The sequence below is a fragment of the Prorops nasuta genome, unplaced genomic scaffold (assembly GCF_024137725.1).
Source record: "Prorops nasuta isolate Cenicafe-Biocafe unplaced genomic scaffold, Cenicafe_Pnas_1.2 PNAS00017, whole genome shotgun sequence".
In the NCBI taxonomy this organism is placed as follows: Eukaryota; Metazoa; Arthropoda; class Insecta; order Hymenoptera; family Bethylidae; genus Prorops; species Prorops nasuta.
The window spans coordinates 2,101,507-2,121,229 of NW_027116814.1; the positions used below are offsets into that span (position 1 = coordinate 2,101,507).

Genomic DNA, 19,723 nt, shown 5'->3' on the forward strand with positions numbered 1-19,723 from the left:
CCATTAGAAAAAAAACCGAATGTTTACATAATTTTGAAAAGAAAACGAGGGAAACGAAAACACGAAAGTGATGATGAACGTTTTCTTACCCGAACCTGATTTTAAGTGTTCGGAAAAACCCGAATTTTTACACTATTTTAAGAAAAAAAAAGGAAGAAAAAAGCACAAAAGTGATGATGAACGTTTTCATACCCGAACCTGATCAAAGTGTTGGAAAAACAATAGAAAAAACCGAATGTTTACACTGTTTTAAGAAAAAAATGTGGGAGAAAAAAGTACAAGTTTTGGCGAACGTCTTCTTACCCGAACCTGATCGAAGTGTCGGAAGGGGATTAGAAAAAAAATTGTTTACACGAGTTTAAGACAACGAAGGAGGACAGAAAAGCACGAAAGTGATGACGAACGTCTTCTTATCCGAGCCTGATGGAAAAGTCGGAAAAACTATAAAAAAAAAAACAAAAACGAAAATTTACACTATTTTAAGAAAAAAGAAAAAACATTAAGGGAAGATAATCACAAAGCGTTTAACAAACTTCTTACTCGAACCTGATGAAAGAGTAAAAAAAACACTAAAAAAAAACCAAATGTTTACCATATTTTAACACTAAAGCTACCATTTGCCGGTCAAATTGACATTCTCAAATGTAAACACGCGTGTAAAAAAAATCCTCGACAGGTTTAGCGTTAAGAAAAAAATGAAGGGGAGGAGAATCACACAAAAGTGTTCGTCGAACTTCTTGCCCGAACCTGACGTTCGCAAAGTCGATTAAAAAAAACTGTTTACACGAGTTTCAGAAGAAAATGGAGGGGGGGGGGGGAGAGAATCACAAAAGTGTTTGGCGAGCTTTTTACCCGAACCTGACGTTAAAATCGCAAATTCAAAGTGAAAAACTGGTACTCTGGTACTAACTGGTATCTATATATATATATATATATATATATAGAACTGGGTAGTCGCGTGGCCTGATCGAAGAGCGAGCCGGCCGACTACTACGCTACTAACGCTACTTCCAGAGCAGAGCAGAGCAGAGAGACGGAAGAGCCCCACCAGCACTGTCAACGACGACTACGACGAGGACGAGAGAGAAAACGTGGGAGGAGGAGGAGGAGGAGGAGGAGAAGGCACTAAGCTACTTTAAATTTCTTTTTTCTTCTCTCTTCCTTGCTGTGCCGCCCGCCGCTCGAAGCGCCATGCCTCGGCGCGTCACGCAGCCACGCGACAGCTCGACTAGTCAATCTTTTTTTTTATTAACAAAAACAAAACTATATATATATATATATATGTGGTAATTTTTTCCGCACTATAAAAAATTGTACCAGCTTTCCTTTACAAAAATTTCAATAACCGAATAATAAACTATATATATATATATATATATATATATGTAACCAGTGTTTTGTCACCAATCACACTCGTTAAATTCTTTTCGATTCACGCACCATCGAATCAAATCACGAGGTAAAATTCATCGCGTTACTCATCGACACACTTGGTTTACTCGCGGAATTTTACGCACGCTTTTGTTTTTTACGTATATACGAAAACTATCTCTTCAATTTCACTGGTGTTTTCTCACTTTTTCGCCAAACTCTTCAAGGTATAATATTCCAGCGAAGGACAAATCTCTGGTAAGCTCTGCGGATATTCCTGGGTATTGCGAGGCTGCGAGATTCTCTTATCGCGCAAATTAGACATAACCGATAAGCTCGTATTGCGAAAGCTGTAAGGAGATATATATATATACATACATATATATATATAGAGAGAGAGAGAGAACTTTACATAGTACAATATCGAGTTTCTGGCACACTCTCGCGTTATTTAACTAACTCAAACTCCAATTGGGATCTTCGAAACACAAAAAAATGAAATTCGCGATAACCCATAGTTTCTTTCGAATGTAAAATTTCGAAGAAATTCACTGGTTCCACCGAAGAGCAGAGAGCAAGAGAGAGATAGAGAAGGAGCAATAACAACAAAAACAATAAAAAAATATCTACAGCAATATTTGATATTCATAAATTTATCGGGAACGAAGCAGAATTTTGCGCTACTTTACTAGTGTGCTATATATATATATATATATATAAGGATCACGAGAGCAGCAGAGCGATCAGTTCTCCGTTCTATTCCGCTCCGCTCTGCTCTGCACCCTCGGCTCGATTAATGTAATGGCAAGAGCAACCAGCAGCAGCACCACGCGTTTGCGGATAACGGACTACGGGCAGAGCCTTTCGCGCGCTTTAACCGCTCGGCAATTTTCGCCACTGCTCGTGCCACGTCGGCCTCGCACCCGACCCGACGCGACGCGCGATGCTAACTTTCAATCTTCTCTCTCTCAACCCCCCCCCCCCCCCCCACATTCGTACAAGGAAATTTTTAATTTTCTACAATGCTTTGCGATGAGGCGAGAATTGATTCTATTTTGCTTTTTTTTTATTAGATATATATACAGGGTGAAGCACTTAAAGTGGTTCAAGCACGACTCTCTAGTCAAATAGAGCTATTGGTAGTTACAAAATTGAAGGTAGTACTTATTCTGGTTATGATAGAAAATCGATTTGTAAAAAATAAATAATTTAAGTGTTATTTTTATTCATTTTTATTAATCTGTTGGAAAGAATTATATTAAGAGAAATACGCATGTGATTTGAGTAGTTTCCACATTTCTATGCAGAATATAGACAAGTACGAGATTTTTTATTTTTTACGAGTAATAATAGGAGATTATTATCGATAATATACACATTTTCGGTGTTTAAAAATTGCTTATAATTTAAAATATGTTACTACAGTTTTTTCTTGCTTTGTGCAGTCATTGCAATACGAGACATCATAAATTTTTTCAAAATGTGTTGATCGCCCATTAGGCTACACGTTAAAAGTGCCAATTTCAAATAATTATTTCTTACTTATATCATGGGTAACGTCATTCCAAATTTTAGTAGATTATTCCTCTATGCCTAAATAACGGTTCTTTAAAGTTTTAAATAATTCTGAAAAAATTTCTTTGGCACTCGAACCACCTTAAACCGTCCCATTACATTGATACAAAAAGACGCGTATCTCTTTAAATATAAGAGATATTCCATTTTTGCATATGACCTTTCCAAAAGCAAATAACAAAAGGCTTCGAAAAGTCCCTATGCAAAAATTGTGTATCTTTTATAGTTAAGGAGATACTCGTCTTTCTGTATTTATATTCTAGGAAGAATAAGAGCCTCATCCTATACAGGGTGTAACGAAACGACCGACTTTTCTCGTAACTGGAGGTTCGGGGTGACAAACTGAGTGCACGTGTAAAATTTCGTTCGAATTGTTCAAGAGGTTTAAAAGTTATTTACATTTAAAAATCACCCTTTTTCGGTCCTTTTCGAACGACTTTGATTGCACAATGGAAAGTGAAGAAAGTGAAAAAACAATTGATGAACACCCCAATAGAATGTAAAAGTTGTCGATCGCGCGCGATAATACTTTTGCTATTTATTCCTTTAATCTGGCTATCAGATTAATTTTAAAAATAGCAAAATCCTTTTCATTACATTTCCAATTCAATTCAGTACAATTATCATTGACTGAATTTATGGAAAGAGCGAGAAGACGCAATGAAAAGGAAAGTATCAGAAACTAAGATGTCGCGCGAACGCACTGATAATTTAATAGGAAACGCATGAGGGCATTCTCTTTCTACTAACGAAGCTAAAGAGAATGATTCAAAATCAATACATTGATGATAGAGAAAACTAAACTTACCCGCTTAATGTTCTCCAAGTTCTTTTACATCAAAGTTTTTAAGAAAGCTTTAAACTGGCTCCTCGATGATTTCCAGAAAGCACACTATCACTGATTTTGCATTTAAAAACTCGCGAATTTAAGCAAATTAAATATTAACCTACCTTTCTTCAAAACACCGGTTAATTTGACACTTTTGAACTGTTTGAAGTATGCTGAAGAGAAGGAGAGAAAGTGAGAGACACAGAGAGGAAAAATAATAAGTAATTCGTTTCGACTACTCTTAATCAGCCTACTTCAAACAGTTCAAAAGTGTCAAATTAACCAATGTTTTGAAGAAACGCAGGTTAATACCTAATTTATTTAAATTCACGAGTGCTTAAATGCAAAAACAGTGATAGTGTGCTTTCTGGAAATCATCGAAGAGCCAGTTTGAAGCTTTTTCGAAAACTTCGATGTAAAAGAACTTGGAGAACATTAAATGGGTAAGTTTAGTTTTCTCTATCATCAATGTATTGATTTTGAATCATTCTCTTTAGCTTCGTTAGTAGAAAGAGAATGCCCTCATGCGTTTCCTATTAAATTATCAGTGCGTTCGCGCGACATCTTAGTTTCTGATACTTTCCTTTTCATTGCGTCTTCTCGCTCTTTCCATAAATTCAGTCAATGATAATTGTACTGAATTGAATTGGAAATGTAATGAAAAGGATTTTGCTATTTTTAAAATTGATCTGATAGCCAGATTAATGGAATAAATAGAAAAGTATTATCGCGCGCGATCGATAATTTTTACATTCTATTGGGGTGTTCATCAATTGTTTTTTCACTTTCTCCACTTTCCATTGTGCAGTCAAAGTCGTTCGAAAAGGACTGAAAAAGGGAGATTTTAAAATGTAAATAACTTTTAAACCCCTTGAACGATTCGAGCAAAATTTTACACGTGCACTCAGTTTGTCACCCCGAACCTCCAGTTACGAGAAAAGGCGGTCGTTTCGTTACACCCTGTATATATTGGAGAGCAGTTCATTTTCCCTTCTTCTGCCCAAATTCTGAAGTTTTCCGTTCTCCCTATCACGAAGCTGTCACTTGACTGCCCCAGAATATTACCCCCCCTCCTCCCCCTCCCTTTCCTACGTCTTGTTTATTTACTATCCCACTTTACGTTACTAACTTCGATTTGTTTACATATCGTTGTACCTAACACTTACTCGTATTTCTCAACATATTCCCGCTACACTCCACAATAGTCTATATATTTCTAACTATATTTCCCTAACCAATCGCTTGCCAACCTATCATCTCCAACATATATATATATATATATGTATACATAACCCACATCTTGATATTATTTTTTTATCCTCGCAATTATAATAAATAGCCAAGAGTTTTCTTAACGTTTCTGTGCCTCCACGACACAAGGCAAAATTTATCGTATCGCCCCAACGCAGTCTCATTATCGTCCGAGAGAAGCTGATTAAGGGGAAACGCAACTCTCACGTGAGATGTTTTCTCGGTTTTGCACGACGAGCGCATTTTTAATGTAACGCTCGCTCTATACGCGAACTGGACTATATAGATTACTCGCTAACCAACCGAGTGAAATTAATCCAGGGACTTTCAGATGCAGCTGCGTGATGGGTCAAACTTTCATTCCTTAATGGGTCTGGTGTAAATGGGCCTGTGAGAGGGGGGAGGGGGGTTCGTGTATTATAAAAGTTTCGATAAAATAAGTTTATAGACACGTTCCTCGTGGCCGATGCTCGTTTGGCTTCAGCTACGAGAGACACGAGTGGGGAAAAAGTTGCTGCACGAGGGGAGAAAAATATTATAATTTCAACCATTTTTCTTCCGGCAAATTATCTTCAGTATTTTCACGTGCGAATAAAAAATTGGTTCCATCGGGTAGCGCGGATTAGTCATGCTTGGTATAATGCTGAAGAGGAAGAAGAAGAGTTCTTTCTTTGCATCTCTGATGTATATGTGTATGTATATATATATATATATATATATGTATAGCGAGATACAAGATATACATAAGCGCGACTAACTAAGAGAGAAACGAGTACATGTTTATTCAAACCCATCTTATATCACATTTTCATACTAATGGACTTTTTCAACTCGATCGTCGCCACGAGCCCTTTCGAAGAGTATCCATCCGACTCACGTCACCCCCCCCACCCCCCCCCCCTCTCCTTTAAACTTCCCTCTCGCTCCAATATTCCCTTATCCAAGCGTAATTACGCCTTTTGCATAGTCCACGTCTCGAGTATAGTGTACCTGGTACCCGATCGTCCGATGCAACGCGAAATCAAACTGATTCGAGATTGGATTGAAAAAATTCTTATTTTTAATTACGTCATTTCTTACTATAGACATTGTTTCAAAATTTGTATATTGTATATATTTTAATTGTATGCTGTAACATGTTCTATCTATAAAAAAACTCGATCCATCTTCAGAGTCTAGATTCAATATTTTCTTAATTATTTAAGCGTAATTACGACTTTTGCACAGTCCTCGTCGAGTATAGTGTACCTGAAACCCGATCGTCCGATGCAACGCGAAACAAACTGATTCCTGATTGCATTATAGAAATCCTGGCTTTTTACCCATTAATACCCAAGGCCAACCTATAAATCCCAGCACTACGGAAGGATTGTTAAAATAGGACATTAGCCCTAAATTTCTTAATTTGTTTAAACAACCATTGTTTAAACAAATTAAGCAAAACTCACTTTACCGAAAATCTGACAGGGAAAATGGATTCTACGTCGAAAATTGTAAAAGAATTGTGTGTTAATTCCATGATTATGTGATTTGTTAACTAATAATAACGTTATAAACAATTAATTTAATGGACCAATTACACACATATAGACGTTGGTACCTGAATTTTCTTTACAATCGAAAATTGAATATATTTTTTAATTATGCTAACAGATTATGAAATTCAAAATTTTTAATTAATTCCAAGATATCGACGTCTATACCTATACATGTGCAGTTGATCCATTACACTAATTATTTATAACGTTATTATTAGTTAGCAAATTATATAATAATGAAATTAGAAAACACTTCTTTTGTAATTGTCGACGTAGAATCCAATTTCGCTATCAGATTTTCGAAAAATTGAATTTTGCTTAATTTGTTTAAATAATAATTGTGTAAAAATTGCAAAAATCAGGATTTTGCCATATTCTTGCATAATTACGGCTAACGTCCTATTTCAAATTGCTTCCGAAGTGCTCGAGCTTATGAGTTGGCCATGTGCATTAATGAGCAAAATTCCTTCATTCCTTACCAGACATTGTTTCAAACTTTTAGTATTGTGTACTCTATATATTATAATTATAACAGTTTACCACATGGTATGTTATAAAAAAATACCACAAGTACTTTTTTATATATAATATTATACACGTGTCACTCATCGACTACAATAAGGGCACGACTCAAAAATCTATAAATTTCAGTTAAACCTTGTCTCTAATAATCTTTATTTCATTTGTTCCAATTTTACATAAAATTGTTGCCAACATAACTTGTAATTTTCGCTTAACGCCGATTCTGTGACTCTTTGGTAAAACGCATAGGTGGATCATAAAGATATTGATCATTCGTCATAATTATGTCAAGTTTACGTACTATCGTATCATAATACTGCTATATAAATGCTAATGTGAAAAGTTGTACAGTATTAATTATTTGTAGATAATTTAACTTATAGTTATGTGAAATTAATAATTTTTAAAAAATTAATATTTCTAAGCTCTGAAATCGTTGTTGTGCCAAAAATTGCAGCCTGTGAGCTATATATTGATTCAGTTTATTAAACTAAGAGTATATATAGGGTGAGGAAAACGTTTGGAAATTTTAAATATTAAGAAAAAAATTGTTAGGAATAATTCATAGTACATTTAAAAATTTGTCAGTTGCTGTGTTGGTTGATCCTTGGGAAGCGTCCAGAAGGACATATAAAGATCAATTTAGATTTTTTAATATAAACCCCTATCTTTTATTGCATATTCTTGTAACTTATCTGAAGAGATTTCCAAAACTCTGCTTCCATTTGTTCATTTAAGGTGGCTGCATTGCACTGTATCTACTTCGCTAGTCAGACATGCTTTAAATGTGAAATAAACAAAGATTTCACATATTTTAGAATAAATGTGTGTAAGTGATATATATATATATATATATATATATATATACTGAAATAAAAATAATAATCTAAAAACAATATAAAGAAGATATATTTAACGTTTATCTTTGCTTCGAATGTCATTTTATTACCAGCACTTTTTCCCCCTTCTTCTTAAACTCAATTTTGCCTATAAAAGTTTATTATTTTTAGTAGAACCAATTCAATCATCAAAATATACTTTACAGATTCATCAATTCAATTTCTTAAAATAATGCTCAATGTGCTTCCAAATCTATTATTTTCTTTCAATAATAAATTTAGAATGAGTTAAATGGGAAAATATCATATTTCTTTTTTTAGATTTCTGCAAATAATAAAACAAATATTTCATGAATGTTAATAGTGTATTTTAACGACCAAAACTATTCTTCCAAAATTAAAATCGAAAAAAAATAAAGCTTTTTTTAGAAAAAATTAAGAATAAAAAAAATGCAAGTAATAAAATATGTTTTTTACATCGTGTTTAGAATATAATTTGGTATTTCAGCATCTTCGTTCAATTATATACCAAATATCTGTTAATTTCAAATTTGAGACACGTCTGACCAGTACAGTAGATACAGAACAACTGAATCACCCTAATCCAGTCACTTGCGAGTTATTTGAAGCTGAATGTATACAGAACATTTGAGTCACAATTTCAATGGTGTTCCAAACATTCCGAATGCGCTAAAAAATTTGCTCGAATTTTCCACAAATACTACCACCCATACTCAACATATACACGTGGTTTTTAAAAGTTTAAAATTAAGCACACATTGACAAAAAAAAAAAAAAAATTAAATCTCTTTAAAAAACCTTTCTTACTTAAACCAAAAAAAGTAAATGACTCGCCAATAGTTTTAAAAATATTTATCAGAGCCTAAATCTATGAAGAATAATTTTTTTTTATTCAAACGCCAGAAGGGAGGGGGTAAAAATGAAAAAACATCATTTTTAACTTCAACGCTAATATAAATATATATATATATATATATACTATATTAGTGGGATTGTGTGTGTGTGTATAAGCTAGATCGCAAGGTGGGCGGGTTGGCGGCGGGCCATTGTTTCCCGTAAATTACAAAAAAGCTTCGAACGGATAATATGCGGTTGTAAATGTAGGAAAGTGAGGGGGGGGGGAGGAGGGAAAGGAGGGGGGTGAAATACGTGTAATGGCCGTTCGCAAATAGCGCGAGTACAGCTGTGCGAGTGTTCCGATGATTTTCAGACGTAGAAATTGTCGCGCGCGGTGTACACCGGTACCGCCTACCAATCTGCCACTGGGCTCGCCCCCTGCGCTCATCCACGACCTTTCCAGATGAAAACGACCCGAAAATGAATTCTAAAAAGCGACCCGAGCGCGATTGCCGCTGCTTTAATCTTATTTTCCTCGTTGCATTGAAAAACCTGGCTATATCGTTAACATTTATATATATATATATATATATATGTGTGTGTGTTTCGAATTCATAATTACAAAACCCTAATTTTTCCAAAAATTTCGAGATTTTTTTCTAAAAGCAAACTTAGATTTGGATTTCATAAATTGTATAACTGAGAATATATATAGTACATATATTTATAACTGAAGTGTGTGGTATACAATTTGTAAATTAATTCAGTTTATGTGGTTGCAAGAAAATGTGTATTTTTTGGTTTATAAATAAATATATAATTATGTTGATCGATGGAATCAATGGTAATGGAATCACTGCATTGCGTCCTTTCGACGAAATCGATAATAGGTCTCGAAGAATTATTTCTATTGGCTGTTATTTATATATATATGGAGTTACACTAAAGCTCCTTCTATCATTTCGAAATATATATATACACTTTAAAAATTTTAAAAGGCTTTTCTTTTTTTATTCTGCAAGTTTATTACTTCCAAAGTAGTGATAGGGGGGGGGGGGGGGGGTATGAAAATCCTGTATATACGTAAACATCATTCACCCTTGCATAAAACATACATACATGCATCTAATTACGCGAGGTAAGCGATTTAAGGGCGCAAAATCGAAATCTCTAGATAAAAGCGTCAAAATCGAGCAAAAAAGTCTTATAAACTTTTACGATATTATCAATATTCTCCAAGCTGCGTAAGAACACGATTAAACAAAGATTCCTCATAAATTATTATGCAACTCGGTAAACAAAAATAACCATAAAAATATTTAAGACTTTTCTCCCAGATCCCATAACACCAACAAAAAAAGTATAAACAACTTTTCTCAAAGTTTAATAATTTCCAAGGAGAATAAAAAATCCATTGCGCAAAAATTGATTCGATAAATACGAAAAAACTAACCCAACAACTCGTCTCTAAAACATAAAAAAAAAATCCCAAAAATCTTTCAAAATTTCCACCTCCACACCCCTACACCGATACGCTACATCAACACACATACACAGCCACAAAAATGCACTTGTATCCATCATGGTCGTTTCGATGTAATTTCCATCGAAATATTGAATTTTTCAAGGGATGATCCAGTTTCGTGTTAGGTTAAAGGTGCACGTGTGCACGCACACATACACAGCTTGATATGCGCGGGAAAGGGCTACACTACAATATATACATATACAGTGCACGCTGGGAGCCGCCGCGCCGGCCGATGGACTCGTGTATCGCAACGTGTCTTTGGCACGTCGCGTCGCGTCAGATGGGATCGCGCAACCAAACGAAATGGGGATGCATGGGACGAGGCTATTGGGGCTGGCTCGCGTGGTTTCACGCAAACACGGACCCCCCCCCCCCCCCCCCCCCCCCCTATATATACACACACACCACGCTGGACGGGCCAGGCCGCATCACCGCTCCAAGCGTAACATCGATGGGTCGTTGATAGGATCGAAAATGCTCGTCTTTCTACACACACGCCAATTGCCAGGCAACTGCAACGCACGTTCACCTATGCACGAGCCTCGATTTATCGCAAAATTATTCCATCTCCTTGTCGATTGTATTCTTGGTTTATATATATATATATATATATAGAAGGTTATCGATGAATTAGCGGAGAGTCTTACCCTTACGGACAAAGACAAAGAGAAGACGAGGTCGAATCTTCGTGGAACGTTTCTGGAACGTTTGTGAGACGTTCGTGGGATCTCCCGTACGTAGCAAGATTCATGGACACGCATGACTCCCTTTACCGGCTCCCCTCTAGTAGCTCCCAGCAATCGTGATGTGCATGCTTAATCAATATTCAAGTATTCGAGCGTCCGTGTGGAGTATTTGCTAGGGGCACCCATTCTCCGAGCTCCTCGCAGTTGCACCAGCTCTTTCGGAATGATATACACTTGCTCTTTTTCTGCTCGACCTTAGTCCACTTTGCTCGGGAGCTATTATTTCCTCCCCCTTGGCCTAGCGACGTAACTATAGTGTGTATATATATATATATAAGGTAAGTCTTACGGTGTCTAAATTTCTCAGCAATTTTATCAAAACTCCGCGAGCTGCTCGGGTGAATCGTAAGTTTTGCAATAATCGCTCGCGCCACCTTAAATCAATCTCTGCTCGGTTGGGTCGTAAAAAAATCTCAGGATTAAATCTCCCCTCGCTCTGACCTGGGCAAAAGAGACGAAATTTATTTCATAGCGATATAGGAGCAATTTGCCGTTCTTCTAATAAAAACACGAGCTTTTAAACCTTCGCTGCGAGAAAAAAAGGTATAAACAGTATATATATATATAGGTAACGAGCAAATGGAAGGGCACGCTAGGCACTGCCACGACAAACGTCGAGCAACCTTTCCTTTTCAGCATTATTCAACCGGCAAGTATGACGTTTTCCAATGTCTATATATATATATAGGATGTGCTTATGCCGGTATAAATGTTGGCCCAACTTCCAGCTAAAGGTATATATATACTACTTAAGAGATAATGCGACAAATGGCCCAACGATGAACAGTCGCAAACTCTACATCGAAACTCTCTGACACGAGACATCGCGTTTTCCTCTACGCACACATGTTTATTATTACACGTATATATCCAGTCATATCTATATCTATTTATCCACCGCTCACGAGATGCCTAACGAGTCATTTTTCCATTCGAGGAAACAATGACAAAGACGATTCCAAAATTATCTAAGATTTTTAGTTTTTATTTGTGCAGGAAAGTTTGCCTCGTATTAGTCACTATCGGAGGATTGCGCAATTTGATTTATTCTCGTTCCGCGTCATTGGTCATCTTCAGAGAATATCGCATTAATGCATTTTGCATTGGAATAATTGAAATTTTATTATTGTGAATTTTTAGGTGCTGCATTGGTAAGACTTTCATTTTTATTTATGCAAATTTATCGTTTATTAGTCACTATCGGAGAATCGCGCAATTCGATTCACTCTGGTTCTGCATCATACGTCCTATCCAAAAGAGTCTCGCAAAAATATATTTTGCATCGCGATGATTAAAATATTATTGTGAATTATTAACTGCTGGATTAGTAAGATGTTCACTTTTATTTAAGTAAAGTTTGCCTCGTAATTGCCCAATTCGATTCAGTCTCATCCCGCATCACCGGTCCCTTCAGAGAATAATGTTGCATAAATTTAATTGACTTGCAATAATTAATGTATTTTTATGAAAATTTTCAAGTGCTGGATCGGTACGATTTTCACTTCTATTTATATAAAGTTTGCCTTGTATTAGTCACTATCAGAGAATTGCGTAATCCTATCAACTCTCATTCCGCATCATCCGTCCACCCCGAAGAGTCTCGCAAGAATATATTTTGCATTGCAATAATTAATGTGTTATTATTGTCAATTTTATAATGCGGAATTGGTAAGAATTTCATTTTTATTTGTGTAATGTTTGCCTTGTATTGGTAACTATCGGAGAATTGCGCAATTCTATATAATCTCATTCAGCATCAAATGTCCTCCCCGAAGAGTTTCGCACAAATACATTTTACATTGCAACAATTACAGCATTGTTATAAATTTTTAGATGCTAGATTGGTAAAAAATTCATGGAGGATAATCGAGCATGTAGTGTGCTGCGGAATACATTGGCTCCACTTCCGGCTTGTTGATCACGATGATCCTCCTCTTGTCTGGGAAGAAGAGTTTGCCAGGTTGCAGGGGTGCGCGCGAAAAACTCCTCGAAATTTGAATATTCATCAAGACGCTTCCAGATTTCGCTTTGTTCACCTTCCACCTGACCTCTTTCTCTTTTTTCCTATATTAAAAGTCTTTTCTTCGGCCAATACCCCCTCCCCCCTTTTACGACCACCTATCTATTTTATTAATCAGAATGTACTATATATAATGCTTTTTCACACCACAATACCTGCAGTCTATAAACGACCGGTGATTCGCAAACCATTCATATCCGTTAAGAATTTCATAAAATGTAACGCAACGATTCCAGGAAATTTGTGTTTGTCATTCCCGATGAATTACCGATCGAAACACCCATCTCCTGTGAGAGTGAGAGAGAAAGAGAGAGAGAGAGAGAGAGAGAGAGAGAGAGAGAGAGAGGGAAAGCATATCAACAAACGAAGAATTTCTTCCTCGACAGTCAATAATACAGTTCCCGCACATTTTTTTTGTCGATCGGTATCCATCATATTCTCTCTCTTCCTCCCTCTCCTGTTCTCTCTTTCCTCTGCTTTAACAACGTTCGATAATACAGAAATCTCACAAACCGACGATTCCCATGTGTAGGGGGCGCAACGGAATATTGGAGAAAAATTCATTCTGAAAATTTCTACTCGAATAAATGTTAAAGTATTCTGTCTTATTTGGAATTATGCAATTTACTTATAAACAACAAAAATAATAATAATTAACACACCCACACTCATAGAAACACGACTTTGTGTTTTAAGCTCGAAATGGCGCGATCGTAGGTAAAACAGAAACGAATGTTTTTTTATAAAATATTTACTCTTTTGAAAAAACTTACCAGGATAATTACAATCATGCTCGTCACTTCCATCTTGACAGTCTTGTACAAAGTTGCACCGTTGATACTCCAAAATACACCTTGAAACGTCACAAGCGAATTCCCCTGAACTGCACCCTGAAGAAGAACAAAATAGATTTTAATACGACTTACAAGTAAAATTATACAAAATTGAGCAACTTCGTATCGGCTCCTGTCGAAATCTTCCACAGAAATTTGTTATAAATCACTCATTGGTATTAAAGAGGTACTATCGATAAAAGTTTTACAATTATGATTTTAATGAAATTCATTTTTTAGGTTTTTTATCCCAAGATTTATTCAGTTAAAATTTCTTGGAGATCAATTGTCTATATAAGGAAAGTTACGAGCATTTTAAAACACGTTTATTTAACACATCACATTATGGGAAATGAAGCTTTATCTATAGATTTAAAAAATATACAATTAAGTTTATAACAAAAGTTTAAAGACTTTGAAAGAAATGATTTACGAAAAATTTGATTGCCGGAAAAGTAAGATTAGTTACTTGTTAGCGTAATAATAAAACAATTTTTCTTTTTCACAAGCCATCGATACAAAACTCATGAGGAATGGATAATTAATGTGTGTGTTTGTCATACATATAATTTTCTCTTGTTGTCAATTATTTTTCTACACATTTCATTATTAATTAGTCAATTCGCAAAAGAAATCTCTTACTCTAATTTGAAGATTGTCTAGCTGGTACGATACGAATTTACTGATAGAACCTCCTTAAGACAGACATTAGCAAAGCAATCTATATATAGCTATATAAATAATGATTATTATCGCTTTATATGTTACACATACTATGTAAACTACACGATGAGATAAATATTAGCTAATATTAGTGAAAAAGTAGGCATATAACTTCTAATCAAATCTCAAGCAATTATTTGTTAGCCAGGAGCCCTGATAGCACACAATATCCAGAGAAGATCCTCAGCACGTCCACTGCAAACGTGCTGATATCCTCGGAACGTTCTAATGATATACTGAGAATATTTAAACAATCAGAAAAATATTTGATAAAAATATTCATCAAATTAAAAGAGTATGCCTTTAATTAAGAAGCTAATATAATCAAACCCATTCAGTACACTTGACTAAAAGTTGCCTTATAGTCGTCTTTTAATGATCCAATTGACTGAAAGACGCGTAAAAGATGTTTTAAGTCACTTAGTGCTGTTTAGTGACAAAAAATCATTTTTTCAATAATAGCTCAATAATTCTTTCCATGTATTATACTTGCATTATAAAAGGTCGGTTAGAAAAGGCTAATAAAATACGATGATCGAATTATGTTGGATTAATGAGCACTGCCACAAAGTCTCTGTTTACAATGAATGACTTATCGATCGATCTTGATCGACCGAGTGTCTAACCTGGATGAGGACAGTTATGTTCATCGCTCGCATCATCGCAATCGGGTGTACCGTCGCATTTCTGAATAGAGCAAATATAACGACTGCCATCGGAACATCGAACAACGTCATCCGCGCGACATTTGTTAGCCGGTGGCCTCGGAGTCGCAGTTTCCTCCTCGTAATCGTCCAGATCTGGAGTTTCCAGGGGAAACGTTGATTCCTCATCTTCTTCTCGAGTGGTCTCGTTAGCCGCATAGCCTTTCGGCCCGTTCGCCACTTCGCCACCTAATTTATCGTGTCGTTTGTCGTCGTAGTCCCATTCGGTATTTCATTCCAACCGAGGATGCATATACATATATATATATATATATATATATATATATATATGGACGTAGAGCATTGGAATTTCGTTTGATTTTCGTAGAGTACGAAGGGAGACGGACATTGTGTAAAATGGGATCCGGAAACAATAAAGAAAATAAGGAGAATATTTCGCAGGTTCTATCATCCTCTTAATCAAGATTTCTTTTTTCTTACTCATTCTTTCTTTTTCTATTTTTCTTAGGCAAATAAACTTACGGTGTTCCGGAAATCCTGTAGGACAATCGAGCTCGTCGCTCCCGTCGTTACACTGTCGATGACCATCGCAACGATACTCTAATGGGATACAAGTACCATCTTTACACTTCAATTCGATGGACAAGTCACAGTCGTCGGCCTCCCTCGCTTCGTGTACATCGAGAAAAGAACAAAAAAGACAAAATAATAATGAAAGAAAAGAGGATGAAATTATAAAGTTGATGGATTTAAGATAAATAAAAGAGGAAATAATAATAATAAAAATTTCAATAAAAATAAACAAAATAAGAAAAGCACGCGTGACCTATTAAAACGACATTGAAAGTTGAAGGTCGCGAGAGTGCGAGTCTATTCCCGTATAGTCTTTGATGATGAAAATCTGTGATATTGTTATAAACCGGATGAATGGTTCATTGATCGCTATTTATCAATATATATATATATATATATACATAGCAGCAAGAGAACGTGATAAGAGATCGACACGTTTTCTATTTTCTTACGTGCTGGGATGCTATAACATATATATATATATATATATATATATATATATATATGATACGAGTGAAAAGTTGGCTGCTGAGGAACTTAGTCACTGATGCTGATCCAGCACTATATCCTCTCTCCTATATATGCACACATTCATAGAAATAGCTTATGTATATATATACACACATATATTTATAGAAGCATATAATTCTCGTGCTTCAATGCTTCCTCGCGAGAGAGGTCGATGATTCTCCCATCAGTTGCACGTGTATTTCTTCAGGTATTCACGGACTTCCAACTTATCGATCGAGTGTTCCGTTTGAAACGTGGTAATCCATCATTTGTTGCAGGACTAACATTAGTACAGAGTTGCTAAAAGACTTGGTGCATGGATGAGGTACCTTGGGAATTCCTGAAGGTGAATCCTTCGGGACGCACTTGGATGTTGCCCAATAGGTGGTACTGCAGCTGTTCTTCCAGTACTGCACGCACTTCGCGTTCGTTGGTGAATGTTGAGCCAATGTCCAGACTGACTTGAGAGGCGAATTTGTCGTTGGTGGGCCTGGTAGAAAAATAAAAGCATGAGGGAAGAGAGTGTGATGGATGAAAGTCGATTAAATCAAATACCTCTTCTTAGGCGGTATATGTGTATAATTGATCGGATGATCACCACTTACGATATCATGACCACATAGGCCAAATGATTGTGATTAGGAATGTGCTGATTGTACAGCTCCTCCAGTGCGTGGGTCAGGTTACCACTGAGTTCGCGATACTCCGGACTGCTTCTGTCCTCGTACTCTTTTCTGAAAGGCTCGCCGACTATCAAAGTTATCCGGTAGAATCCTAAGGGAAAATATTTTTTTCTGGGTGACTTTTCCTCCTTTGGATGTATTCCTCGTTTGTATACATGTATCGGTGTGTTTATAGGTACTCACGTGGCTCGCCTCCGATTTTTTGACTTTCCGTTACAGGTCGGATCAAGTCCGTTTCCGTGGCGCTACCTTCGATCTCTCCGGATCCAGCCAGATCCTCATCGTCGGAGTTCCCGTAACTTGGCGACGCAAAGTGAGCTTCGCTTGTCTTTCCGATGTCAGGTTCATCCTACAACAGATTGTAACTATTTTAACCCCGGTTTTTTATCATTAGCTATTGACTTTTTTTTAACACGTTTGTTATAAGCAGTGAGAAAAGTTTACTCTTCTTTAACTACTTAAAATTATACAGAGTGTTTCGAGTAAGACGCTCCAGAGCATGGATATAAAAGTGACGCGTATCCCTTTAAGTATAAGAGATATTCAATTTTGTCATATGACCTTTTTAAAAGCAAATAATAAGAGGTTTCGACGAAAAGGTCCAATGCAAAAATTGAATATTTCTTACAGTTAAATTGATACGCTACATTTTGTATCTATGAGTTGGGGCGTCTTACGTGAAACACCCATAAATGAATTATACTAAATATTGCAATAATAACAATAGTAACCTTAGATTCGTATAATCAGATGCTGACTTTGCTTTGATACTTTTGCTACACAACCGAGGAGAACAAAAGGTTCAGTCTCTCTCTCTCTCTCTCTCTTTTGACTGTTTAACTTTTTCCATATAAATTATACCAAATATTACTCTAGCTGTCTTGTAATATTAGCATACGTAAAATTTAGAGAAATTCAAATCATACTCGAGGTATATACTGCAAACATACTATGTGAAATTTTATAATAGCTTAATATCATATATAGATCTGTGGAATACCAACACAATGACAGTAAAATGTCAATATGTGTAACAGTACAATTATAAATAAAATATTCACAGAAAATGCAAAATTGAACTATAGGGTAGCGTTAATAATATACATGTACACTGACACATATTCTCAGTTTACTGTAAATCTATTCACTGTATTTTTTATATAAACTTGTGTAATAAAAATTCCATTTCATACACCTCTGCAGTGTCGGTAATATTTGAACCTAAGACTTAATTGCTCCTTAATAAACATGCACTTTAATGTTTAGCTTAACGTTGCTCAAGGTAGTTCGTGCAATGGATTCGGATTGTGCTCAATCGACATGTTTTACATTTGAGATAAATAAAATCCGACTTTATAATTGAACAAATAATGCTGAAACATCGAGTAATAGCTAGAGTACAAGTAGAACGAATCATTGCAATTTTATATTAGCACGAAATGACATTTTATTAGCTGTCGTTTCTCAATAATCTTTTTAATTTGATTTCCTTCTTGAAACATATTTATTTTTGGATCCATTTTAATTTTTTAGGTGTCATATTAATGGTGTAAACACCCCACAAATTCACTGAATTAATTTTTAAAGCAATGATAAACGTTTATTTTCGCTCAATTTTAATTTTTAAGATGTTATATTAGCAGTGAAAATGTATACCCTAAAAATTCACCGAATCAATTTCTTAAAGCACTGATTAACCTTTAGTTACACACGTTGGTTATATGAGATAGCTAGCACATTGTCCATTTAAGACCCCAAACACTAATATGTATGTTATAACGATAAAATTAAATTTTGTTACTTCTAAATATTTTTATATATTTGTTAAATACTACTTTAATAAAATAGATGGCTAGATTTGTCAAAACTGAATTTTAAGTATGTCAAAAAATATGAAGAAATGTAGAAAAATTAAATAAATGTAATTTATACGCAACAGAAAAAGAGGTCGTTTATGACCAGAGGGTCAGATATGGATACGTATATGCAAGTCAGAGTTTTAATAAACAAAAATAAGGATTCTTATTATATGAGAAAAAATTATATTACTCCGTAATTGCTACATAAATAAATAAAAAAACCAATTTGTGGCAAATTTGTAGAGTTTTCTCGCAATTAATGACACCACTCAAAGATTAAAATCAGACGTTTTTTTTTAAGAAAAAAGAAATTATAAAGATAATTAAGAAATCAAAAAAACAAAAAGACATTTCATGTAAATACAAAAGTGAAATATTTTCTATTATACTCTGTGTTCCAACTATCATTTGACATTTCTCAGTATTATTTATTCAATTATAAAAATAAGTTTTATTTAAAATTTAAAACATATCTGACTAGTTCATTCTGTACCTAATGCATAAACTACTTTACGCGACGTTTTATAAAAATATATTGTAAAAATTTTATAAAAATGTTCATTGTACTTTAAGTTTCTAAATCTGTAAATAAATTTTAAGGTCGTTGAGAAAACCGTTAATTAAAAGAGCTCATAAAATATCACTTTCAATGTACAGGGTGTAGCAAAATGACCGCCGTTTCTTGAAACTGGAGGTTGGGTGTGACAACCTGAGTGCAAATTTTAAATTTCGTTCAAATCGATTGAAGAGTTAAAAAATTATTCCTATTTTAATATCTCCTTTTTTTCACCTTTTTTGAA

The 19,723-nt window shown here is 35.2% G+C and overlaps 1 protein-coding gene across 1 annotated transcript in view; it reads right to left on the reverse strand.

Moving 5' to 3' along the window:
* The window catches only part of trol (terribly reduced optic lobes), a 668,955-nt gene that overhangs the window by 611,308 nt on the left and 37,924 nt on the right, over positions 1-19,723 (reverse strand). The window contains exons 4-9 of the mRNA XM_066737443.1: positions 17,248-17,413; positions 16,987-17,155; positions 16,698-16,871; positions 15,821-15,963; positions 15,260-15,433; positions 13,851-13,967 (exon numbers count right to left, since the gene is read on the reverse strand). Of these exons, the coding sequence (XP_066593540.1) occupies positions 13,851-13,967; positions 15,260-15,433; positions 15,821-15,963; positions 16,698-16,871; positions 16,987-17,155; positions 17,248-17,413 (943 nt within the window). The remainder of the gene's footprint in view (positions 1-13,850; positions 13,968-15,259; positions 15,434-15,820; positions 15,964-16,697; positions 16,872-16,986; positions 17,156-17,247; positions 17,414-19,723) is intronic.